General features: G+C 36.2%; 2 protein-coding genes across 4 annotated transcripts in view; one reads left to right on the top strand and one right to left on the bottom strand.

Annotated features, from left to right (window-relative positions):
* The window catches only part of LOC121728410 (max-binding protein MNT-like), a 32,186-nt gene extending 6,680 nt beyond the window's left edge, over positions 1–25,506 (top strand). Inside the window, exons 2-13 of one of the 2 annotated variants that reach the window (XM_042116586.1) lie at positions 4,688–5,217; positions 13,131–13,389; positions 16,308–16,512; positions 17,802–17,934; positions 18,479–18,546; positions 19,670–19,780; positions 21,798–21,872; positions 22,190–22,267; positions 22,800–22,899; positions 23,132–23,203; positions 23,635–23,723; positions 24,476–25,506. In XM_042116586.1, coding sequence (XP_041972520.1) covers positions 4,806–5,217; positions 13,131–13,389; positions 16,308–16,512; positions 17,802–17,934; positions 18,479–18,546; positions 19,670–19,780; positions 21,798–21,872; positions 22,190–22,267; positions 22,800–22,899; positions 23,132–23,203; positions 23,635–23,723; positions 24,476–24,625 — 1,752 coding nt within the window. In that variant the 5' untranslated portion in view covers positions 4,688–4,805 and the 3' untranslated portion in view covers positions 24,626–25,506. The remainder of the gene's footprint in view (positions 1–4,687; positions 5,218–13,130; positions 13,390–16,307; positions 16,513–17,801; positions 17,935–18,478; positions 18,547–19,669; positions 19,781–21,797; positions 21,873–22,189; positions 22,268–22,799; positions 22,900–23,131; positions 23,204–23,634; positions 23,724–24,475) is intronic. The other variant, XM_042116587.1, reaches the window with a different exon arrangement.
* LOC121728413 lies at positions 904–3,094 on the bottom strand. Of its 2 annotated transcripts, none has more exons than XM_042116593.1 (5): positions 2,988–3,094; positions 2,304–2,436; positions 1,407–1,589; positions 1,209–1,281; positions 904–1,114 (listed from the first exon to the last, which is right to left on the bottom strand). In XM_042116593.1, exons 1-5 carry the CDS (start codon positions 3,077–3,079, stop codon positions 1,077–1,079), a joined length of 519 nt encoding a protein of 172 aa, XP_041972527.1. In that variant the 5' UTR covers positions 3,080–3,094; the 3' UTR covers positions 904–1,076. The 2 variants fall into 2 exon arrangements, with proteins under 2 accessions (XP_041972527.1, XP_041972528.1); XM_042116594.1 differs by lacking the exon at positions 2,988–3,094 and adding an exon at positions 2,810–2,871.
* Positions 25,507–27,145: the final 1,639 nt, after the last annotated feature.

Below are 27,145 nucleotides of genomic sequence, written 5' to 3'. Positions count from 1 at the left end.
CAACGAAATACCTCTCCAAATTAAGGTAAGAAAAAGAAAATGTACTTAAGTAATTTTACTATAGGTATTGTAATTCAAATGTTGGTCTTGAGTTCTTTATTCAAGTTCGGAGTTTCAGTTTTGTGCACGTTCCCAAGTGTCAAAATCCATTTAAACAGCTCTAAAACAGTTTCAGATTTTATCAAAATCGGTCTAGTGGTCAGTTTTGTGTATGGTCGGACTCCATTTATTTTATGATTTGTCCCACAACTTTTAAATCTGAGGCTAAATAAATGTGCAGTATTGTGAATTATAATAGTGAAATACAAACAAACTAGCTTTTCAAGACTTTTGATATTGATTTTTCTTTACAGTTACATGGATCTGATAAAATCTGTCATCCATGCTGGCAAAAAATTGACCGAGCTGCTACTTGTTCCACTGAAGTAAGACATCCCAACAATAACCAACCCAGTATAATCTTGCCAATGTACACTAGAGCTTCAGGTTCTCAACAGTTTTGTTTTTATCCTGATTGTCATTCAACCCAAAGACTGGCTGCTCCTAAGTGGCTGAGAATAAAATTATTCACTGATTATTTTTATGTACCACAAAACTGTAGGATTTGTTCCTTCCATTTATATAATGATAATTGGGAGGTACTTAGTAATATCCAGCAACCGATTCATAGTTTTAATGCAGAACACATTCAGGACTTTGCTGCGCTCATATTATGACTATTTTATGGTCTTTAGGCTCGGCAAGGCATCAAGATCATATTGATCCCCCTGCCCAGTTTCTTGATCAAGTATTACTTACTTATGAAACAGAGTAATAAAATATTTATTAAAAATATATTGTTTTATTTGATTATTTAACTTTTCCAATAACACATAGAAATCTAAATATAAAGTCTGATACAAAACTAGGTTTATATTCTGCTTTTTACAAAGACAAATGACGGGAAGTATATGTTATTTCCGCAGGTGCTGATGGTACTAATCTAGGACCGCCTACATCGGCGGGCCTCCCCGTGGATGTAGATGGTCTTGGATTAGTTGGCTCTATTATATTATATTGTATGTCTTCCGTCGACATCATCTGTGGTGATTGTGGTGATGGTGGTGGGAGTATTCTGCAAAAAAATAAACAGTGTATGAAAGTATTATAAAAGATAAATAGTTTCATTGGGTTTAATTGTATTGATAAAATTAGTCAAAAACACATACCATTTACAAAAATTTGCTCTATGTTGGCTGGCTCTGCCTGGATGTCTACAGGTCTTTCAATGAGATTAATGTTCTGGAAAAAAATAAATGAAAAAGTTTTATCAATGAAAATATTTTCATACATTGACCATACATAATATAATATTATCCATTTAAAGTAATTTATTATAGAAACAAATTAATATTTTAATCACTTACGGTAAAACCCAGCTCTTGGACAGCCTCTTGGCCTTGGACAGCCAGTAGGCCCATGATAGCCAGCACTCTGAGATCAAGTGCCGACAGCGACTGACCATCATGTGGCCCACCGCCTGTGCCATTGGCAGCTAGGCGGATTCTAAGCCCCTTCTTCTTAGTTTTTGACTTTAGATCTGCCCAAACCTATGAAAAATGAAATACATGTTTTTTTTTAATTATAACTTTGAAAAACATTTATTTCTTTCTTATCAAGAAGTAGTATAGAGTAAGAAATTCTTTATTTGTATTAACTTAAAACCAATCTAAAACATAAGAAACAATTCTTCTTTAATAAAAGATTAAAGATTAATATTATGACTAAATATATTATAATATTATTAAGTAAATGATGTATTCTGATGAAAAAAAATTATCATGAAAGTCTGTGATGAAATAAAAATTACAATTATTAAGTACATGGAATTGAGTTTGTTTTTTTAAAAAGCTTTGTAATACCTAGCCCCCAGCTACATTTAAGGTACAAAGCTTTAATCAAGATTTCAAATTAAGTACTTTGTTTCTAAATTTGTTTTAAAATACTTTGAAATAAAACCTTGCAAATTAACAATTGAATTACTTTCACTGTAGTGAAAAAAAGCAGCATGTATACTGCTTTGTAACTGATTTATTTGCAATGTAAAAAATACTAAGGATTCTAGTATTATGAAGGAATTTATACAAATTATTATTGGTTCATATTATCAAACATTTAATACCTACTTACAAATGATCAAATGTATAAAACATATTTTACCAAATGAATACTTACTTACATACCTTCTCATTGAAATAAAATACTTACTTAATCTGGCTTAAAATCTACTTATAACATTTTAAAAACCTATATTTAAAACTTACTTTTTTCCACTTTTTGGTTGTTTTTGTTGAGCCATTGCCTATGGCATTAAGGCTATGGGTCAGGGTGTCCCATAGCCTTTCAGATCGAAGGCGCCCTTGGGCACCACCAACGGGCCTGGATAAATCTCCATTACTGCAATACATTTAATAGAATAAAGGTTTTCAGTATTTAAGCAACAAATATTATGAACTACTAACTAGTATCATCTAATATGCATCACATTCCTACACATGATAATAATATTAAGTTCATGGTTTGCCCATTGCACAGGGATCATGCCTCAGGGTTAGTCTGAAGGAACTAGACTGAAATCACAAACCTTTTATTATCTCTTAATACCTCATGCCATTAGCTTGATCCTTTCGTAAGTGTACAATTGAATATTGATACATAGTAAGTTTTATCACTACCACTAAACCATTTAAGCAAAATATTTAATAAAATATAAGTTTTCAACATCATCGTAGGCATCAATGTAGTAACTACAACTGTGAAATTTACTTACGTCTCCATGTATTCTGTTAAATATATATACTGTTCGTTACTTGTTTTGCACGTTCATTTTAATTTCTATCGAAAATAAATTAACGAGAAGAAAAAACACGAAAAACTTCTCGTTCACATTGGAATAAATTCGCGGTCTGAGTTGGCGGCATAACAAACTCATTTCAAAGTTATTTTACCTCTGAGTTATGGCGAAAGTGATCCTAAAATCCTTGTCATAAAGTCTATAGCCGAGACCATAGTCGTGTTCGTTTCGTTTTTCAATGCACATTGCGCATGCGCAAAGTTAAAAATAAGTGTCAGTGTGTCATGTTATATAATACCATTCAATTTCTGTCAGATTTTAGAACATGACACTGACACTAACACTGACATTGACATTTAAAAAACGAAACGAACACGACTCATACTGACAGTTGACATTTGACAGTTGAAATTTAACAGTTGACATTTGACAGGACAACAAAACCAAAGACAATTTTGGGGCAAACGAAGGTAAAGAGAAAATCGTTATGGAATCACCGAAACGTAAGTTCGCCGGTTGTTGGCTAGGGCAAAATGTTCTGTATTGCATTGGCGTTAAAGAATCTACTAGTCTCTTCGTAATAAGACGAAGTAAATTTGGCTAGGGCCTCTGTTATTTGTTAATTACGTGGTGTTCATTGTTTTTCGAGCGTTGACTGTCAAGGCGAACTATCTAGACGAACTATAGTACTAAGGCAGCAGAACACGAGAGATGTTCGTCGGGGCGGTGGAGCTCGGCGCGAGTCGCGACTCGTTGTGATTACGCGTTGACCGGGGCGCGGCGGGGCGGGGGAGGGCCGGTGCGGGGTCGGCGGGTGGTGAGGGGCAAGGGGGGAAGTGCACGTGCCTGGCGATCGTGCCACCGTGCATGTTATGCTTTTGCGTCCTCCCCTCTTCACTTGTTGAGCGCATTCGGGCGATATCGGTGCCGCTGGCCTTCGCAGTTCGCACTTGTATCAGCTCGCATACTATCTCGCTCACGAAACTTGGCAATGTTTTACGATGCTTCAGACTACTACAGTCTACATAGTATATTCGCACTGGCCGCGTGCTCTATCGATTTTATGACACCTTATGTTTTTAAACTCGATTTTCTCCATTTGAGCGTGTAATCACATACTCTACAAACACATTTCTGATATTTGTAGCAGTTTAGTTTACCTTAGATGGACTTGGTGCTATCCATGTGTTCCATTCTTTTATCAACGTAGACAATCTTAGATACATTTGTAGATGTATCTAGACATTGATCCCAAAAGTATAATTATAGAATTATAACTTCTTATTACAAATATGACTACCAATACATAGGTACTGATATTAGCATTCAATATAACTTTTATGTTAGTATGCTTATTTTGATAAGTGAATAAACTAAAAATTAATAAAATGACTATAAGACAAAATACATTACCAATGCTTAAAACAACATGGCGCTATAAATTCTTGAAAAAGACGTTGTTGTTACAAGCTGTAGACATAGGTAGGTCGACTAATAAGGCTTTCCTAATTTAATTTCATTACATCGTATGGTGTACACGACATTCAATATGCTAAATATTAGTAAAACATTTTAGTGGAATCGGTAAAGACGGAAAAGTCGGCGGTCAATTCATAAAATGTTTCTGGAAGACTAGATTTCTTTTTACAATAAATAAAAATAAGCACTAAGCAGTAATCACTTGTTTTGGAAGAGAAGAGCTGAAGAGCTTTGAAGCTAAATTTTTTTCGAAAAGTTTTAAAAATCGCCAGTCATTACTTAACAAGATACTCTACGGTACTACTTGTACTAGTAAACTTATTTTGTGACGGTACGACGTAAACGCACACTCAGCTAACGAAAAAAAAATTACAGGCAATTTAAAATAAACCTACTTAAATCAGTGAATAATGTTACGTCGTAGTGAGTTAACGGACACTACACAGTTTACAAAAATGAGAACTAGAAGTGTGAGTTAGCATCGATCGAAAGGATGGAAATACTTATGGAAGCCGCCAAATCTAATTTCCCGATTGCGAATTATCGAAATCCTCGCAGCGGAGCGCAGTACTTCGGAGAGATGGGCGCGCCCGGGGACGCCTTCTACGGCGAGACGCTTCACACCATATCGATAAATACCAGGGAAACAGACTTCGGGAGCGTCATCCAGCCGATCCCGATCACGCTGAGGGCCTACAAGCAGTTCCAGACGCCGGCCGGAGTCACAAACGGCGCTCCCTTCCTCCAAACCGAAGGCCTGCCGTCGACCGCCAAGGATGTCGATATGGCCAACGATGATATAGAGAAGGACACCTCAGAAAATGACAAAGTTCCTAGTGAAGAAGCCAGTAAACCGACGAGAATAGCGAGGCCACCCAAAAAGAAGTGGATCAAAGAATATTTAGGTAAGAATCTATAATATTTTTATGGGTTAATAGTTGATACATTTTCAGAAAATGCCGCTTCGAATGGCAACGAATTGGCCAATTCGTAAACGTAATCAATATTTTAGACCTTAAAATATCAATTAAAAAACTACAAAAATAATAATTTAGAGTGTGTATTGGTCCAATGTATAGAGTTCACTGTGAAAGTAGCAGCTCTGAAAGAGTAACTTTTTTCACCTTTGTATGGAAAAATTCATGACGCGCGGGCGCTTGCCCATACAAATCACAAAAAATGTTTGCTTTTTCAGCGCTGCAGCTGCCACTTTCATAGTGAACTCTATATGAGGAACACATACATCCTATTTCCTAAAGTATTATCACTTAGTTTTGTTACACCTTGTATAATAGAAATAAAAAAACAACAAAATTGTAAGTAAAACAGAGACTCTATTTTGTGTCTGGAGACTCTGGACCTGCGTCATACCGATCACAATCACATAATCAGTACGCAAAGGATACATTTTCTTGGGACTGTTCTTGGCAGATTTTAAACACAGATACAGGGGTTACGTAAATATCTACAGTTTTTCTCTGATTGTTATTCTGGATTTGTAAAATCCTTTGTTTACAAGTTTAATGTGAATAACGTGACTGTGTGGAGCTTTAGGAGTTAAACTGTGAAATACCAATGATATATTTTTTTCTAAATACAAACACTTGTAAAAGGTAGAAAATCCGACATTTGGTAATAATAGAGAATAATTATTGTCTACGTTTAAAAATCCATACTCTAATATTATAAATGCGAAAGTGTGTCTGTCTGTCTGTCTGTTACCTCTTCACGTCCAAACCGCTGAACCGATTTTGCTGAAAGGGGTTTGGGTAATATTGGCGTCATTTTCAAATTTCGCGGCCACTCACCAAACTGGCATATCATGAAAGAACATATCAAGGGGAGTAAACTTTATTATGGGGGACATATAGCTAAACTATATCGGAGCCGAGATATTAGGCATTTTAAGTTCGTATTTTCAACTTAACGTAAATTCAATCATAACATGAATACTCAGTAAAATAAAATAAAACCGCCATTATTTATTAGCTTAAAGCCTTCCTCGATATACGGGCTATCCAACACAAAAATAATTTTTCAAATCGAACAAGCAGTTCCTGAGATTAGCACTTTCAAACACACAAACACTTCAGCTTCATAATATTAGTATACAGGGTATAACAAAACTAAGTGATAATACTTTAGTGTGTGTACTGTGTATGAGTCCCGTTTATAGAGTTTACTGTAAAAGTAGTAGCGCTGAAAGAGAACATTTTTTTTTCACTTTTGTATGGGGAAACTCTTTACGCCAGGGCGCTTGGCCATGCAAATCACAAAAAAAATGTCTTTCAGCGCTGCTTCTTTCACAGTGAACTCTATACAAGGGACACAATATAATATACTCTAACTAAAGTATTATCACTTAGTTTTGTTACAACCTGTAGATATACAGGGTGTAACAAAAATAAGTGATAATACTTTAGGGTGTGCACGTGTTCCTTGTAGAGAGTTCACTGTGAAAGTAGCAGCGCTGAAAGACCAAGTTTTTTTTCACTTTTGTATGGGGAAACTTGTGACGCTCGGGCCCTTGCTCATACAAAAGTGAAAAAAAAATCTTGCAGTGCTGCTACTTTCACAGTGAACTCTTTACAAGGAATACGTGCACACCCTAAAGTTTTATCACTTATTTTTGTTACACCCTGTACAATTCATTTCATCATATTTTATTTTTATTTTTAGTTATTCGCACATTTTAGAAGAATGACTTAACCAAGTATACTACTACTACGCGCCGTCATTGAATGAGTTTTTTAACTATTTATTTTTCTTTTGCAAATAAATGCAAATCCATTTTTTCTCGAATTTCTTAAAGCCCTCTTTTGATTTTTTATGTAATATTTTTTTGTGTAAGTAAATAGTTAATATTCTATAAAACATTCCTAGATCCACGTGTATGAGCCGGGAAATAGATTAAAAGCTAGACTAAAAATTCTGCCGTAAGGTGGCGTCCGGCGTCATAACTCATACTGAACTATGGCCAAAATTCGCTAAATAGTGGAAATAATCTACATTATAATATTATGGGAACAATACCCTAGACTCTAGAGTCATTTTACCTACAACACATTATAGTACTATTATAATATAATACACAAGAACAATAATTATTATTGCATCCGGCCCTTTAAAAACCGCTGTCTAGTGAAATATAGTCACAAGTCTGGCTATATTGAAGTCGGACGAGAGTTAAATCCAGTGTGAAAATATGTATGAAAAATTATTCACATATTTGACACGGACGAAGTCGTGGGTAATAGGGCAAAAAAAAAAAAAAAAATATATATATATATATATATATATATATATATATATATATATATATATATATATATATATATATATATATATATATATATATCCAACAGATTAATATACCCTTTCTATACCTGTTTGTTAAGGATAGCTCCATAAAGTAACGTTAATTACTATTGATTTTGTGAACATAAGGCACAAAAATAAATATACTAAAATAATCGTATCTCAGCTCCGATATTACTTAGAACAATTTTTATTACTAATATATGTTTCTCTAATGTAGTGCTACAAAATAGTATTGGTTTAATCCCTGGCCGCTGGAAAAAAAATGACGCCACAGGTCCATACAAAGTTACTCAATCCCCTTTGGTATGGAGATACTTTGAGTCCCGGGAAAGGACATAGGATACTTCTTATCCCGAAAAAAATACTGTTCCCACGGCCACGCGGTAAACGAATTTTGGGGCAACGGAGTTGCAGGCGTCATCTAGTAAAGAATAAAGACAAAATATATTTCTAAGGTGGCACCAGCGGTCATTGACCTTTTTTGTTTAGGAGCTATGTGAAAAGTGGTCGCACTCTATTCTGTTAACTTAAGAAAAAAATTGAAAATCTTATAAAGACACAGACTATTATAATATTATATTCATCGGTAAATTGTAGCAAAAAAATATCTTTAAGCATATTTTATTTTGGACGACTACTTATTTGCTTGTAAATAATCTACTTTATTATAAGGGTTTCTTACATTTTCTTCCTTAGAAACCAGTTCATTACAGTTGTCGATTAATCAAAACAATTCATTATATCAAATGAGTCGCCGTTCTTGGAGTTTTTAACAAGCTCCGAATAAAAAAGAAATGAGTAAAAGTTCGAAGTGATGACATCACAGCAACATAACTTTGGTGACGTAGGAATTTATTTGTAGAATTATGTAATTACGAAATCCTTCAATGAGAGTTTTCTTAATTGTTTCGGCGTCGTAACTCGTAGGACTCGTAGGCTCGTTAACAACGTAGCGTTATTATAATACAAGATGACGCCTGGAACTCCGTTGCGCCAAAACTCTTTTTTCGCGGGGAACCATACATTTTTCCGGGTAAAAAAAGTGTCCTATGTCCTTTCTCAGAATTCAGAGTACTTTACACCACATTTCAGCAAAATCGATCCAACAGTTTGGGCGTGAAGAGGATATACAGACAGACAGACGGACAGACAGACACACTTTGGATTGATATACTGTCGGGATAGAAAGATAGGCCATAATATACATTTATTGTGTTCATGAGAATTTAAACTAAGTAAGTAGTTGTTGTAACTTAGAAAATGTCAGGAAAATTAACTTAGCTTTGTTTTTGCGTCAATGAGTAACAAATATCCATAAATTGTAGAAGAATTACAAAAATTCCCGGGTGAACTATAATATCCTTATTGTCAAAGTCGGTTAAAATGGCGATGATTGGAAGCTGTTCTGGCTTATCTTACAGCTATCTGCGTCCACGTGGAGGGTAATGACATCGTTATCACGAGCTGTTATCGCATTTCACCGCCTCTACGAAAAGTTGCAACGCACAAATTATATATCTTATATATATAAACGAGCAATTCTTGTAAATATATATATTTATAATTCCAATCTCGGAATCGGCTCCAACGATTTTCATGAAATTTAGTATATTCGGGGTTTCGGGGGCGATAAATCGATCTAACTAGGAACATTTTTAGAAAATGTCATTTTCATCGAATACCGAGCAAAGCTCGGTCAAATAGCTAGTTTATGTTTATGACTTACAAAGTAGATACAGCCACGGATTTGAACAGTTACGTGTTGTGATAATTTTTGAGACGTAGATAAGTAATTTTCCAACGAACTATTTAAATTTTTAGTCCACATAAAATCATAATTGAAGACATGAGTGGATGAAGTGGGATTTAGGACCGGGAAAATTATTTGAAAAAAAAATCGTATTTCACTTCAATAAAAGTTCAATTCATATTTCTTACGAATAAATTATAAGCAAAAAAAGCGAAATCTATGCCCATAGTTCTTTTAACAGGCCCCTTCTGTCAAAAGATTGCAATGGGCATGGTCTCTGCTATGGGCAAAGGATCCCTATTGCTTACATCTAGCTTACATAATAATATAAACTAGAAATCGCCCAATGGTCGAAATTCGACCTTAGTTTCAACGACATTAGGACTACTACCTACTATTTGTTATTTGTTAGTTTGTTACAAAAATATTGACTTTATCATATTTTTTTCAACTCTTGTCTCTGGGATTCAGCTGATCTCAGACTGGCCGTGTAAGCATTGTCTAATAGTATCTAAGATTCAATAAAAAAAACTATAATCCATTTTCAATTTGTCACCTTGTTGTCAACAGACTTCAACCATAAATAAAAGAGTATAATTCGTATGTATAGGCTTGTCACACAAAAATCGGTCATTGTCCTAGTGTGTGTGTTGTAGTGTATGTAATGTTTTATTTGTAATATATTTGTAATATAAAAGCATAATTTCAAAATAATATTAGGTCGATGCACTCCTTCACCATATAAACTATAACTGTGCAAAATTTCATTCACCTACGTTTCCCCATTTTTCGTCAAAAGGGATACAAAGTTTTGGCTCACGTATTAATATATAGATTACAATAGAGTCACAACTCACAACTTCAGAGAATCTATAAGTAGGCATAATTCATAAAATATCAGATGCAATTCCAAGAACGATATTTAGGTTTTATCCAACGAAAAAAACATAACAGTCGAATATCACGTATAATCGCAACAAAATGGGACAGTTTTAAAGGCCTGATAGACGTACGAACTTAAAACAGGCGGGTTTTAAGTTCGCGAACTTACTCGGCTCGCGTCGGTGACACACGGGAATCGCTCACACATCGACCATGCCCCCAGGCTCGCGGCTCTTTGCTGACACACAGGCGATTAAGATCGTCGAGCCATAAGTCGGCGTAGCGTACTTACTCGCACGTTTGTCACCCCTTTTACGTACCTATTACGGAGCAAACAGTATATTACGTGTAACGACTAACGATCATTTCGTCAATCGTCGGGAAAAATCGTCGTACCACTGCTGTGGTAAAGCTATTGCATATTATTTATTGTTCGATTTATTTTCTGGTTTTACTTTACATTATTATCTCTCTAAGAGGACAACTTGTTTGGCTTGTGCATTGTGGTCTCTACATGTAATGTAGAGAACATTACCAACATTACTCAGTCATGTAGCTAGACTAAGTATTTAACTTTTTATCTTGTGTACATGGCTTAAAAGTTAAATTCAATTGTAACTTTTCTATAAAAATCTTGCAGTCGTGTAGTAGTTGTGTCGCTTTTCATTATTCATCACACCTACAATATCAAAAGCTGGTTTCCCATACCGCAATATTGATATTTTGTCGTATTGATATGAAGTCGTACACCTAACGAGTAACGAGGCATCTTTTCTTATTCACGAATAACTTGATTTTTGTGCGTCGTCTGGGATCGGCAACTTTTGGAAGAATTCAATATTACCTAATTATAATAAATTAATAACTTTACTTTTTACGATACAAATGTATAGACTATAGTAACATTCATGACTGTAAGACTGTTAGTTTTTATTTCCTCTAGAAATATGTTTTTATTAAATAACGGACATAAAATTTAAAATTTAGAATTGAGAGTTTTGTACATGATGAGTGATGACATAGGCTTCATATTCAGTCAACATCTTTATTCAACTTAAGCAGTCGTTAAACATCTCTGAATGCGGCCGGTCAGAATACAAAAACCTCCATGTTCTACGGTATCAATCAAAGCGTTAAAATGCCTGTGGGGGGTTCGAAGATAGCCTTGAATAATAATTAGGTTACCCAACCAACACAGGGTTATCCGGACACCTTATCTTCGTAAACAATGACCGTATAGGGCCACTCGATAGTGAAATACTGAGGACAATAATACTTATTATTGTTATTCATTGCAGTGTTAGTCTTGGTAGATATCACTTTTATGGTTATATTTGAAATCTACAAAATATACTTTTCAATTATCTGTTAAAAAAGTTTTAGGTCACAAAAAAAAAAGAAATACTTACGCAAAGTTTTTATTTTTGTAATTTGTAACTTGTAAGTTGTAAGTAAATATTAGCTATAAGAACGGTACATTACGTTACCGGAAAAACAACATCATTATGTAATATTTGCTACGAGCGATACAATATAATAAATATGTAGTTCAAAACATAATAGAAGTATGTACGTCTTAGAACACTTTTTAACAGACACGCCACAGTAAGTGTTGCTTTAATAATATTGAATATTAAGACAAAAGCACAATGTGACATCATCGTTTCATTTCTTAAAAAGTCTGTAATAATAAATATAGGCTATAGCTCAAATAGCGTATATTATAGCCAAGGGCGTACCCAGGATTCATACCTGTTTCGAAAAGATGGTCGGTCTCGTATACTCGTATTGAAACAAAAAATTAAAATATCTGATTGAAAATATATTATGTTTTCAACACTTCATTTTGCGCAGAGTAGGTAACACGTTTTTAATTCCCACTTGCCAGGAAAATTGACGTTTATTTTATCTTCTAGTGGGGGACCTGCCCCCCCCCCCCAATTAAAATAATATCGCGGCCAATAATGTATGGCACATTACAATTTACAGTGGTCAGTGACCATACCCCATAATATCGCTATCGCTCTTACATTATAGTGTAGTAGAAATCAGCTTGGTAAATCAAAACGCCGAGAATATGGTCGCCCTAATTTGAAAATGTTACCACACGTTACATACATTATCAGGATGTTTGTCAAAGTCGAGAGTTCAAAAACCTCGGTACATTAAAGCACGACCGTGTAGATTATTATTTATTGAATTGTAATGAAGTGTGGTATTTTACATGTTTTCTTATTGTATTATCGAGCCACATTATAGTAACCGGGCGGCGGCATTTAAAGTGGAACGGGAACCGAGCTCGGAATGTTCCACATATTGTTGTCTAAATATTATTCCTAGTACATAAAAAAATTGCAGTCTTCACACCATCTCAAATGCAACAAAAACGTTACGGGCGATTAGAAAGCGGCGTTTTTTGCAAAGAACGAGTCGAGACTCGAGTAGCACGTTTCGGCTGCGGTGGCGCACAAGCGCGTAAACACAATTACACAAAAAATACATGCGCCAGTCAGCTGAGCCGCCTCAAGGAGACCATCACTAATTCGAAGCGAGTGACGTCGACCGTGGCTACGATCGGCGAAGCTATTATAACCCAAGTGAATTTGGGTCTACGTCACGTGGTTTTAATATAGACTCCGCCCATGTTATCGCGTTCTCCTTCGCATTAACGATATCAATGAAAAAGCGACCCTATTATCATACGGTTAGGTGTTATTTTATTCCCTCGCTAAAAGACGTCTCGCTCTACCTCGTCGCTTGCGTATCGACTGCTCGCTGTGTCATGTTCGCCTGGTACTTTACCGCCTCGTCGTACAGACCGGCGGGGCTAATTTCGGCCTTTTTGACGCGAGTTTTTTTTTGCAGAGGAAGAGCCGACGCCCGTTTCGTTGCGGGTGACGGAGTTGTCGGTGGCGGGCGGCAACGGCCTGGTGCGACCGAAGTCCCCGGCGGCGGTGGTGGCCCCCGTGACGGGGGTACCGGCGCCGCTGGCGGTGGCACCCGCACCCCGAGTGCCTCTAGTGGAACCGAGCCCTGCCCCCGTAGTAACGTCGGTCGTGCATACCACGTCCCTCCTAGACTTCGTTCAAGAACATTCCAAGCAGCGCGTCAACAGTAGCCATGGGTGAGTGACAAGGTTTTGTAGTCACAACTCACATTCAATCGGTCGAGATTGTTCGCGTGGAACACTAAATCTCTCCCACGAGGATCGTAAATATATTTTTTCGGGAAATAATTAGCTCGGCTGTTATTTCTGATCTTTTGCTGTTTCTCAACGAGCGATCTTATACCCGAACTGTCGCGTTTCTTATGAAGATTTATTGAAACCAGTTTTTAGGCGTAATGGGTGTGTGAGAGTTTTTGTAAAATTGCCTTTGTCGGAACGATGTAGAGTAAGAAGGAATCTTGTATTTTCTATAAACGGCCCAAAGTATCTTGTTTTCAATTTTTTACTCTTTTACATCCCGAGGCTTGTTGAAGCTCAATCCTTTAATATAACTATCATGACAACAGTCAAATTAAGTCCTAAGGGTCAATTCAGATCGCAACGCGACGAGGCGAGGCGAGGCGCGGCGTAGCATAAATTTATTATATGGATTTGACAGATTTCAATTGTGTGAGACGTCTTGCGAATCTGTCAAATCCGTATAAATTTAGAAATGCATCTACGCGTCGCGTTGCGGTCTGAATCAATCCGTTGTACATCGAATGACATTAAATGCACTTAGATCGAGCGTGATAAACTAACTCTAAATTCAAATACGCCGGTGCTACTAACATCTTCAGAACCTTCTATTCCTTCCATGCGATTCCTTAATCGTTGACAATAATTACATACATTAGCATCTTTGACAGAACTAGGACGGAGGGGCATACATATTTATCTGTCATAGCCTCAAATGTAAGGGCTTTAGGTGTTTATGCAGGTAAGGGGGTCATCGTTGAATTATACATCGTATCCTTGCGGCCTGGCCTATTTGTGGCTGATAACTTTAGGTTGTGTACTTATTCCACCACGAGAGCTCAAGGTGGGATGCAAAACAGGCTCCGCTGGAATATTTACTATTTTATTTCTTTTTATTATTCATCCACTGATCCTTGCTGTCCCGTGTATTCAAATCGAACTTGTTTCAAAGCTAGTCTCGACACATTCTTGAATCTTCTCACTGATAGAACAGATTACTGTAAATAACTCTCTCTACTTTGCGATGGATAACTAAGATTGGGAAGCATTCATAGGCGACATGGAGAGGGCGTATCGTATCCTAAAATTAATTTAACAAACAATGTTCGATTAGATAAATCTTTGCGAGAAACTAGAGTTTTACTCTGAGGTGTATGGTGACTGTTTTCGTTAGGTTATCAGTTATCATTTATCTGATAAGCAAAATCATAATATTACGAATTACGATGAGCTAACTGCTAAGGTAATAAATACTATTTTTAGTTCTAGAACTCTACCAAACTAAACAAAGTTATATAACGGCAAAATTAATTACAATAGTTAGGCTTGATTAATTTAGCAAGCAAAGACGTAAAATATTAAATTATATTAGAATTATAATTATAATATTATCAACGACTAAAATATTGCTATTCTTTGCAAACATTCTTAATAACAGGAACATTAATTATTACGATTCTGCACTGTGATTTTCAATAATAATCAAAATAATAGGTATGGTAATTTTATCAAAGTATTAAATATAGCATCTTTGAAAGTGTATGAATAATGAGCGATAACCAGTTTATTATTATTCGTTACGTAATATTTATATAGAATTTTCTAGAAGGTTATATGATTTCATTTTTACTCTGTAATAATTTTACTGCTTACGGTTTTTATGCACATATTATTTTCATTATTTTCAGTTATTTGTCATATTCGTTTTGGCACAATTAAAAATTTGGCCAAAAAACAGTGTCTGAATCTGGATCAATAAAAAGTTATTGTCAGCTTCCTAGTCGTCTCTATATTATCAGTGTATAGGTGCTCCCTCACCGCGAGCATTCACTTGTAATGTAATATTATAGATTCGCTTTTGAACATTAAATTGCATGTGTAATGTAACATTAAAGATTCGACTTTGAGCATTATATTACAATTAGAGATCGCCCAATGGTCGAAATTCGACCTTAGTTTCAACGATATTAGGAGTAGGTACTACCTATATTTTGTAAAAAAATATTGACTTTATCATACGAATAATAATAGTTTTTATTATTCGTAGACTTTATCATATTTTTTCAACTCTTGTCTCTGGGACTCAGCTCAAAAACTATAATCCATTTTCAATTAATTGTCAACTTGTTGTCAACAGACTTCAACCATAAATAAAAGAGTATAATTCGTATGTATAGGTTTGTCACTCAAAAATCTGACATTTTCTTGAGTGTGCGTATTGTAGTGTGTGTAATGTTTTATTTGTTAAAAAAATGTGTGATAAAAGCATAATTTCAAAATAATATTAGCTCGATGCACTCCTTCACCATATAAACTATAACTGTGCAAAATTTAATTCACCTACGTTTCCGCATTTTTCGTCAAACAGAGTTTTTCGCTTGCGTATTTATATATAGATACTATCTCCCTGAGTCCTGACTGACGAGCATTCGCGTGTAATGTAACATTCGACTTTGAGCATTCCATTAGCTAGTTGATGTTATATGTAGATATTACACATTGTAATTTGTATCATTACAAGGTGCGCATAATAATGCCCGGTTTTGTATCATTACAAGATGCGCATTGTAACGTTATATTACAAACGAATCCTCCCGGTGGGGGAGCACCTTAACACCTATACAATCCAAAAAAAAAAGAAATTCTCCTAGATTCACATAAATGTTAAGGGGCTCGATTCTTTTACGTCGAATATTGTTTCAATCACTGGTTGCAACACTCACACGCACATAAAGTCAGGATTTTATTTGTGTGTGAGTGTTGCACTCCTGAGTGAAGTAGCTCGAATGGAAGTTCGAGGTACAATCGGGCTGCTGTTTCTAATTCCCAACGAATATTCTAAAACTTCTCCTTCTCAGTTCCCAGATCCCGTCGCCGACGTCGAGTAGTAGCAACGGTACGCCGCGGGCCGGCACGCGGGAAGTCCACAACAAGCTGGAGAAGAACCGCCGAGCTCACCTCAAGGAGTGCTTCGAGCTGCTCAAGCGCCAGCTGCCCGCCACGCCCGACGACAAGAAGACCTCTAATCTGGCGATACTGGGGTCCGCTATACGGTATATTCAGGTAAACCTTCGATTAATTTTTAACAGCGACGAATAACACATCTTTTGTTAGTATCCATACTTCCATCCATACTAATATTATAAATGCGAAAGTGTGCCTGTCTGTCTGTTACCTCTTCACGCTCAAACCGTTGAACAATTTTTTCTGTAATTTGACATGGGGATACTTTCGTTTTCGGGAAAGGACATAGGATAGTTGTTATCCCGGAAAAATGTACAGTTCCCACGCGATAAACGAATTTTGGCGCAACGGCATTGCGAAATGCGAACGTCATCTAGTTTAAGTATTTACGCTTCGCCCGCGTAAATTAGGAATTTCACAGAAACCGTACATTTTCAAATAAAAATAGCTATAAATACTCCTTTTACGTGGTCTACTCTATATAAGTGCCAAATATATGAAAAGGCTCATAATCATGGGACGATGCATGGTATAATATTATAGTAGTGATGATGATGATGAATGTAATTTGCATAGTAGCGTTTTTAAAACAACGCCGAAACTCCCAAACTTGTATCTATAAAGAATCAAGAGTTCTCTCAGCACCTTCCGAACCACGGTATACCAGGTATACCTCGGTGCAAAATCTTACTTGTTGGTAGCATATGCTTAGAATACTTCTCACAAAACCGAAGTCACCACATGTTTCCCCATAAATTTTGAGGAGTTCCCTCGATTACTTATGCATCCTTCATCAGATCACCACTTTTGTAAATATAATACCAAATTGGAATGATACCCTATATAGTTAACAAACGGCGGAGTAATCGTTGAATATAAGAAAACGAACATAACACCTCCCCCATTTTGAAAGTCGGTTAAAATTGTAGCCTATGTGTTATTCTGATGTATAAGCTATATTATTGTAAAGTTTCATTAAAATCCGTTCAGTAGTTTTTGCGTGAAAGAGTAACAAACATCCATACATCCACACATCCATACATCCATACATCCAAACAAACTTTCGCCTTTATAATATTAGTAGGATTTCTTTGTCATGGGGTGATTGAGCGGCATCAGTTCTTCGTTAAAGTAGTAATATATCAGACATCAGTCCATAATTCTGAGATTAGTTTACATTTAGAAAAAACATAACATATTGAACTACGTCTTGTCGCACGCCGTAGCGAAGTCTGGCAACGCCGCAACGACCGGCGCAGCGGCCGGAGTGCGGGTGTGTTAGGTTTTTTCGTTATGGGATTCCTTGATTCGGTCACGCTACGCTCAAAGCCCGCGATAGAAGCTATGCAATAGCTTAAAAAACATAGCAATGAATCTCCTCTTTCCAGGTGCTGCGGCGCAAGGAGCGTGAATGCGAGCATGAGCTGGAGCGGCTGGCGCGGGAGAAGATCGCGGCCCAGCAGCGCCTCGCCACGCTCAAGCGGGAGGTGCCGCTGCAGCCGCCCAGGCACAGGGTTGTAGGTACGTACGCTTAACAAGAAGTTTTAGGGGTTTCTGTTTCACCACTTACGTGCCAACTTATTTGATAGATGTATGGAGTATCTGTCAGATAAGTTGTGGATAGCCTATCCGGCACTTATCAGCAAGTGGCGAAACAGCCCCTAAAACTTCTGGGTAAACATTAAATTTGCTGTAGTAAAAAAAAATATATTTTGCAGTAAATTTTGTAACGTATACATTTTGCTACGGCAATTTTCGTAGCGCTACGGGCGTGCGTAGCTAGGCGTAGCGCGGTCTAGTCTCTAGACCGCGCTACGCCTAGCTACGGTGACCCATTTTGTGTTACAAGTTACAACATGGTGTTACACACATTTTGGGTTTTGTGTCCTGACTCCTGTTTCATAATACTCCTAATATTATTATTAGTGTTATTAAAATTGATTACAAAATTAAATAAATATTGACTCTTCTCAGAATAATAAGCCTAAAAAATACGAAGTCTCGATGCTGAATAATAATAACATTTTTACCATCTGTTTCTTATTTTATAATGTTTTTTTTACAGAAACTGTTGTCGAGGATGGCGAGCGGAGTAGCAAAATCAATGGCACCGTTTTAGGAACCAATTTAAATGTAAGTTTTTAAAAAAGTTTTCAAAGTACAGCTATAACCGATGAAATACGATGTTCGTTTTGGTGAATTATATAAATAAGCAAAGTAATACTTCCGACAACGACGATAGAGCTGGCAATGAACTTGCGAATCATTCCCCTCCGACTTTGCGAATGCTTTTGAGCGACAATAAACGCTTTCTATCAAGTGATTCGTTTGCTCGTTTATCCCTTACTCTTATATTAAAAAATAAATCTATAGTTAAGGGCAGGTTATCCCGCCGTGCAAGTTTCTATGGACACTGATGCGACGTGGCGTCAGGCGTGGTGCGCGCAAGCCGTATTTCTCGTTGATATTGAATCGAAAAATATTATAACTAAACATATAACGAAACATGTATACCCTGTGAAATTTTAATAGTAATCGAACTGTAAAAAATATTTTTTGATTGAGTGCCTGTAAGTCCTATAAAACTCAAAATGTTTTTCAAATCGACGTTGTTTCTGATTTTTTATCGAGTAAAATTATATGTATTGAGTTTCTAACCAAAAAGTCACAAGTTAAAAGATGTATCTATACATGTATGTTTAAAAATTACTTATTCTAGAAACGTGAATTTTAGATAACCTGCCCTTAAGAATCTTGATTGTTTGGCCTGGAGGAGCTCGTAATAGAAACTTTCATAATAATTAATAATATTAGTCTACATCGAAGTAGACTAGTTAGAAAATACGCCGCGTTAATGTGATTTTGGATATAAATTATTATTTATTTGTAATTGCAGTTTTTTTACATTGTAGACTATAGTGTAGAGTTTTAAAATATTCGAAGACGTATTAATCACGTTATATTTGAGAAAGTTTGTGAGGGTGTATGTTTGTTACTTCTTCACGTTTAAACGGCTCAAGCGATTTTAATAAAATTTTGCGTGAAGTTAGTCGATACCCTGGCTTAACACGTAGGCTATTTTTTACTGTGGAAAAATATCACAATTTATTTTCCCTAATAAAACGCGCGTAACACCGCGGGGCACAGCTAGCATATAAGTGAGTGTGGCAAAGCGCGCCACCCCGGCATATAGCTATAATTCCATACTGCTGATGTGAAATTTTCGACTATCTATTATAATTGATATAATTTTCAGATGCGGACGTCTCCGCCGTTGTGTGCGAGTGTGGCGAAGAGCTCGCCGACGCTCAACCTCAGCACCAGCCTGCGGACGGTGCCGCTGCAGATCTCCTCCGCACCCTCGCAGGTAACCCCTAACATTTATATAATACTAGCGACCCGCCCCGGATTCACACGGGTATAAAATATACTAGCTATTTGACCGAGCTTTGCTCGGTATTCGATAAAACACGAAAAATGACATTTTCTAAAAATGATTCCTAGCTAGATCGATTTATAGCCCCCGAAACCCCCTATATACTAAATTTCACGAAAATCGTTGGAGCCGATTCCGAGATTTCAATTATAAATATATATATTTACAAGAATCGCTCGTTTAAAGATATAAGATTATAGCCTATAGATGTACCGCGCGGCTTCGCCCGCGTAAATTAGGAAAAAAATATTTCCCCCGATTTTCCCACATTTTCCTGAGTTTCTTCGGTCGTATTAGTCTTAGCGTGATTACATAATATAGCCTAAAGTCTTACTCGATAAATGATCGATCTTACACTGAGATAAGTTTTTAAATCGGACCTGTAGTTCCTGAGATTGACGCGTTCAAGCAAACATATTCTTCAGGTTTATAATATTAGGTAGGTATAGATTTTTCTTAATTATCGCTTGACAAACTCGAGTCTCGATCTAAAAGACTATGAAATGGTATAATATGGTAGTGATGATGAGAATGATGATGATGAATGTAATTTGCATAGTAGCATATGCTTTCCGTTCTTAAAACAACGCCGAAACTCCTAAACTTGTATCTATAAAGAATCAAGAGTTCTCTCAGCACCTTCCGAACCACGGTATACCAGGTATACCTCGGTGCAAAATCTTACTTGTTTGTAGCATATGCTAAGAATACTTCTCACGAAACCGAAGTCACCACATGTTTCCCCATAAATTATGAGGAGTTCCCTCGATTTCTTATGGATCCTTCATCAGATCACCACTTTTGTGAATATAATACCAAATTGGGATGATAACCTATATACCAAAAGAAAAATGTTGAAAATCGGTTAACAAACGGCGGAGTAATCGTTGAACATAAGAAAAAGAACATAACACCTCCCCCATTTTGAAAGTCGGTTAAAATTGTAGCCTATGTGTTATTCTGATGTATAAGCTATATTATCGTAAAGTTTCATTAAAATCCGTTCAGTAGTTTTTGCGTGAAAGAGTAACAAACATCCATACATCCACACATCCACACATCTATACATCCATACATCCAAACAAACTTTCGCCTTTATAATATTAGTAGGATGTCAATCAATGAAGAAATTATTAAAATCGATTCAGTAGTTTTTAATTATATTCATCACCCGTGGCCCGCATTGGTCGATACCGCCGCAAAAGCTACGTCCCGCAATTTTTAAATCTGTAATATCTTCGAAAATATTCATTTGAATCATATGCTGTAAAACGCCATATAAATCTATATTAAATCGAGAATGTACTTAAAGTATTTAATTTTAACCAATACGACAATAATCCTTATGGATTATTGCCGTATTGGTTAAAATCGCTTCGAAAATAAGCCATAATTTGAAGTTAAAAGTAAATGACAAAAAATGTTATTGTGAGATATCCAGAGATAGACATATACCATCGCGGAGTTTTCTGTAGACCTTTTCATAGTGTACAATTATACTTAGTAAGTACATTATTTTGATAAATCTCGTAGGGTTCAGCCTGCGTTTGCAATCGCATTAGAAACCCCAACAATAACAGTATTTCTCCACTATTTAATGAATGTTATTATACTTATAAACATTCCTCTTTAATCACTCTATCTATTAAAGAAAACCTCATCAAAATCCGTTGCGTAGTTTTAAAGATTAAAGGGAGCAAAGGGACATGAGGAAAAAAAGCGACTTTGTTTTATACTATGTAGTGATAATTTATGTAGTTACCGAATAGAAAGAAATTCGGATTTTAACTAAGTATATCAGCATTGTATTCCATGCGCACAAAATATAGTCTACTCACATAACTCGTTTCTTTCATTTAGATTATAATATGTTAGTTGGATATCAATATTTTGGTCAATTTTTTACGTTAATCTCTAATTATAATTATCTTTTATTACATGTTCGCAGGTCGTCCGGACGTCGTACGGGGCGCGGCACAATACGCTCACACTGACCACGCTCTCCTCTGTTGACGCCGCACAGGTCAAAATCTGTTCTTAATACTTATATTTCTCTTACCATAGTTGCACATGAACAAACATACAAATGGGAATAAAGTAAATCATTCAGTTTCTAAAGGACTGGCATCAAGATTGCAAGTTTTTACCAATTACAATAACAAAGTTCGATAACAATTTGGGGCTACCATTAATATTTCATAGCTCATTTCTACTCATCTGGGCTGAATCAAATCCGGAATGAAAAATTACCCCCTTGTGTTTTTCTGATAAAAACGTATTCATTAAAACTTCCTTAATATCAAATTGTTTATATTAATTTAATATTATTTATTAATACAGAACTCTCAAGAGAATGGCGTTACCAACACTCTGGGTACCTTGGTCCATCCTGCCCAAATACATCTACCGATATCCCAGGTAAGACATCCTCTTACTTAATTCTATAGTACTTTTGAACTTTACTCCATTTGCGCTGTAAATAGTGAAAGATAAATGATGTCTTCTCGCAAAATATTATTAAACTATGAACACGTTTTAAAAATATAATGTTAGTGTTTTTGTCTGAATTACTTATGTTTTAGTTTGATACCTCTGGTATAAATTATTTTAAACGGGCTTTAGCCCACCACACATTCCACCACTGTATCTCGTGTGTCGCCAGGATCGACAGCTGTATCAAACCACGAAAACCCTTTGATATGATCTCAGGGAGCTCGAGGGATATGCTAAAGCTCTCTTGGGACCCGCAACGAAATTAATCAGAAGAAAATAGGAGGAGTAGGAAGAATTCCAGACTGATATAACATAATATATAGATATCATAACTGATATATCTATTAAATTCACATGTAAAATCTATACTTTTAATTGTTGTTGTTTAGATTTGAACAAAGAAGTCCCCAAACTACCTCTACAAATAGATAACTAATCCATTACATCCTTTTCTCAGGTGGTTGGCAACGGCGGTCTGGTGGTCGGTCCGGCGGCGCTTCAGCTGCTGTCCACCAGCGGCCTGCGGGTCCTACAGGCGCCTACTGTACACGCTAATGGTAATTACTAATTATTCTATTACTACTACATTTTTGTCCCGTCAATGCCTGCAAAAATTAAAAAATCCTGTATGATTTTACTAGAACAATGTATTTTTGTCTCCAATGTTAAATTGTAAGCGTTGTATTTTATCACCTTAATTTCATCAAAATTTGTCTTATCACTTATCACTCCTAAGCGGCACGATACTATTAATTTGTTTTTTTTTTAAATTAATGCTTTGTATTGCAGGGTTGACTACAGAGAGTACGGTGGTAGTTAAAGAGAATGGTATCGTGTCTACACCGACGGCGGTCACGTCAGGTGTGTACTTTATACACACAAATATATAATTGTAATTATTATGTTTTATTGATCTTCAAAGATATTTTAGTCCTGTCGCAAAGCAGTAAAAATTGACCTTACACCTATCGGTATTGATTACTTCACTGATATGCGAATATATTTATACAAGGCGTAACAAAACTAAATGACAGTATTATCACACTTAAGGCACTATTAGAGTTTACTGTAAAAGTGGCAGCGCTGAAAGAGTTACTTTAGACTCTTACGTTTCTATGAGAAATGCTCCGACGCTGAACGCTGAACTGAACACGGGACACACATTACACACCCTAAAGTATTATCTCTTTGTTTTGTTACACCTTGAGTTGGTTGGGTACGCTTTTCCACAAGATCTTTTAGCGTACGACGTAGGTACGTTTGTAAGTTCTAAACTTGGTGATTTGTTCTAGAAGGTGTGGTAGTGAGCGGTCTGTCCCCTATCGTGGTGTCGCAACCGGCCGCGCACCTGCAGCTGCAAACACACACTCTTGCGCACAAGGTAAAAAAAATCTATACTCTGTCAAAAAAGTGAAGAAATTAAGAAGTGGCAACATCGTGGTGTCATCCCTTTTTTCTTAGATTGATTTGAAATGGATGACACTACGATGTTGCCACTTTTTAATTTCTTTACTTTTTTGACAGACTATATGTCTAATACTTAATAAGTAATAACTAGATGAAGCCCGTAACGCCGTTGCGCCAAAAAAATGTTATCGCGCGGGAACCGCACATTTTTGCGGGATAAAAGTATTCTGTGTCCTTTCCCAGGACTTAAAGCATCTCCATACCAAATTTCAGAAAAATCGGTTCAGTGGTTTGGGCGTGAAGATTTAGTACAATGGTGATACATAATACTTAGCGAAATTACATATTGATAATTTGGCATCTTGTATATCGAAAATGTATAGAATTTTACATAAACCATTGCTAAGTAGTATGGCACTGCTTGAGCGAAGTGCAATGTAGAGTCAAATCTGATACGTTTGTAAATTGGCTGTCGAATTTATTAAATATATTCAGTACCTAAATCATAAAGAGAACATTTTTTACGTAACATCCGCGAACATTTAATGACAAGCAAAGAGCTCTACTCTTTGCTTTGCATTAAATTTTCGCGGATTCGCAGATTGTCTGTCGGAAAATCGACAACGTACAGCATCATCAGATCTCTAGTATCATCTTTCTTTCTCCCTCACTTTCTTTTTTTATCTTTTTCTTTATCTAATCAGTAATCACTAACGCTCGTTGCAGGTGGTCGAAACACAAATGGTGAAGGGCAGTGTGGCGCCGCTGACGGTGTCGGCGCGGTATCTCAGCGCCACCACCATCGTCAAGCCCGTGGTGGTGGTGTCGAGTGCCCCCACCGCCCCCACCGCCCCCGCGCCCCCCTCCTCCACGTGACCGGACCCGCCCCCCGACCACTGAGCGCCCCCTCCCGTGGACATACTCAACTCGTGTGATCTATTTATAGTCTCTATCCGTTACGTCTCCCTCGGAAATTATTTATGTAATATAAAATGACTGATATTTATTATGAGAAGTAAAATTATATGAAAAAATTATTAGCAAAATTATAAACGCAATACTGTTAGTCGTAATCGCGTATGTGGGCTCCTGGTTTATGCATTTTATTGTGTCTTCTCTTGGCTGATGTACTGAAGGTTGTCGGCACTTAAGGCCACGTTCACTGCCAAAGTTACTATAATTTCAATTAAATTGACTAGCTACATGTGTACTCGTAGCACGCGCGGTAAGAGTGACCGTAATTATTATTAAATTATCGTTATACAATGTTTTATGCAAGGAACCTATGCCCGGAAATCTATGATTTTTTTAGTTTTCAGAGCACGATTACTGACTAGATATCGGCCGGCCAAAGTACTCGTAGCGATATATTTTTCTACTGGCACTATGTGCGAGACCCGACATGTTTCTTAATATTTAAGGGAGCAAAATTCATCTAAAATAAAATATTTTTTGGAGTGGATGTCTTTTAGGATGGGCCTAGATTCTACTATAAGTTAGCAATCTCCTTGAATATGATTTTACAAAGAAATATTTTAGTACCGTGTGCATCAAAATGAACACTTACCTCCTTCGCTGGACCTTCAAGTCATATAAAATAAGAAATGAATATTTAATAAGAAAATATATAAAATAGAATTTAAAATAGACAATAGTCAGTAAAGTTTGTCATTGAGAATATTAGCGTAAATATGTTGTAATCAGTTTTAAGCCTAAGTTAGTTTAAATAAAAAAGTATAAAAAACAGTAAGTATCTGTAGAACCTATATTTAAAAACTAAAAGTTAAAAGATTGCTTTATTTATTAAATATAATTATTATTCCAGCATTTAATATTTTGTGCATAGCCTCGTTTACGTCACCTATTGATAATTTTTTGTTTAGTAAAAATATTACACTTAAAACTTTAAAATAAAAAATAATTGTATGACAAATATTATAGTCGACGTTCAAAGTACTCATTTTTATGTTTCTTGATAAATCATGCGTCGAGATATTGCTAACAGTCCATGTATAGTCTATAGTCTGCATACAACATAGTAAATATGAAACTAACTGTATATATAAATTATTCTAAGGACGTGTACTTGTTATGTATATATTGACGGGAAAATCTTTATTTTTTCTATGTATCTGTGGCGTAAAGCTAGAGTCTACTGAACCCGAATACATTGCATTGTCAATTCTTTGTTGTAAATACTAATGTAAAATGATTGTGAATAACTTTGTGATAATAAAGGCACCAGGGAATTTGATGGTAAAAGGTGCAGTCGTGCGCTTGTCTTATCGCGGTAAAAGCGCAGGTGAAAACCATTTTGTACGGTGCAACTAATTTTAAGTGAACATAGAGATGTTGATTTTTATCGCGATAAGGCATAGAGTCCTCACATTGGGCTATGATGGATAATTTGCTTCTTACATTGTGCACGACGTGGACAATTAAAGACAAATAATATTATGCCTCTACACCTACCAATAATAAAAGTTTTTATTATTCCTAGCTCTACGTTCCGAATCGTCTGTTTTTATATGACATGACGTTGTGTGAAGCGTCCATAGACCATCGTGGGCCAAGGTGAAGACGCCGCATAAGGCAGTAGCAACGATAAAAACCCTGGCTGTACCGTAGAATAGAGTAGCTGATGCAGCTTTAAACAGTGCCAGTGCAGGACGACACATCGGTGGAAATGACCGTCCCGATCGCATGTGCCTCTTTAGTATTCACTTCGGAAAAGCTGGCTAGTGGCTGGGCCCTCTTTCAGTGTAAAAACGTTGCGTTTACACATATTTCTTAAATCTGTTTATTTTCTATGATAATGCGGATACTAATAACAGAATAATGTGTAAAGTGTAATATTTCGAATATATTATATTTAGCTCTTCTGGTTTTGCGAGCCCGAATTAATTTATCATTCCGTATATCCGCAAACGTTAAGAGGTATAAATGTATATTGTAATATATAATTAGTTAGAGAATCACAAAGAGACCTAGTGTTTGTGTGACCGGGTACTACGTCGTGCTACTGTGTAGACAATACGCGTTTTATTTTTCCGACTGTCTTTTGTCACTCTGCCTAAAAATTGTATTGTACAAACATAATATAAATAGAGAGAATATTTTAGTTATAATATCATTCGCAAAGCAGATGCTCATGTAAATACTATGACATAGAATATACTGTTCTAATATGTTAGAAATACAAAAAGATATAATGAGAAACTTGCTTTTATTTACCCATCGACCTACACCTACTGTTGCTATTATTAAGGTAAAAGCACTAATAGTAGACTCGGAACTACTTACGACAAAAATACCATAAAAATAAGAATTACTCTAATTTTTTCTCAACACTGTAAATTTTATAAGCTTCTCAAGCTATCTGTTGACGTGAAAAAA

This window comes from Aricia agestis, chromosome 6 (assembly GCF_905147365.1).
Source record: "Aricia agestis chromosome 6, ilAriAges1.1, whole genome shotgun sequence".
Classification (NCBI taxonomy): Eukaryota; Metazoa; Arthropoda; class Insecta; order Lepidoptera; family Lycaenidae; genus Aricia; species Aricia agestis.
The sequence above is the reverse complement of the archived record's forward strand: the minus strand, read 5'-3'. Positions and strand labels throughout refer to the sequence as shown.

Excerpts from the sequence above, each read along its gene's own strand:
- LOC121728413 (XM_042116593.1), bottom strand. The coding sequence starts at position 3,079 with ATGTGCATTGAAAAACGAAACGAACACGACTATGGTCTCGGCTATAGA. Across the intron at positions 1,282-1,406 it reads TCCAAGAGCTGGGTTTTACC|AACATTAATCTCATTGAAAG; the intron begins GTAAGTGATTAA and ends ATTTTTTTCCAG. Across the intron at positions 1,115-1,208 it reads AGAGCAAATTTTTGTAAATG|AATACTCCCACCACCATCAC; the intron begins GTATGTGTTTTT and ends ATTTTTTTGCAG.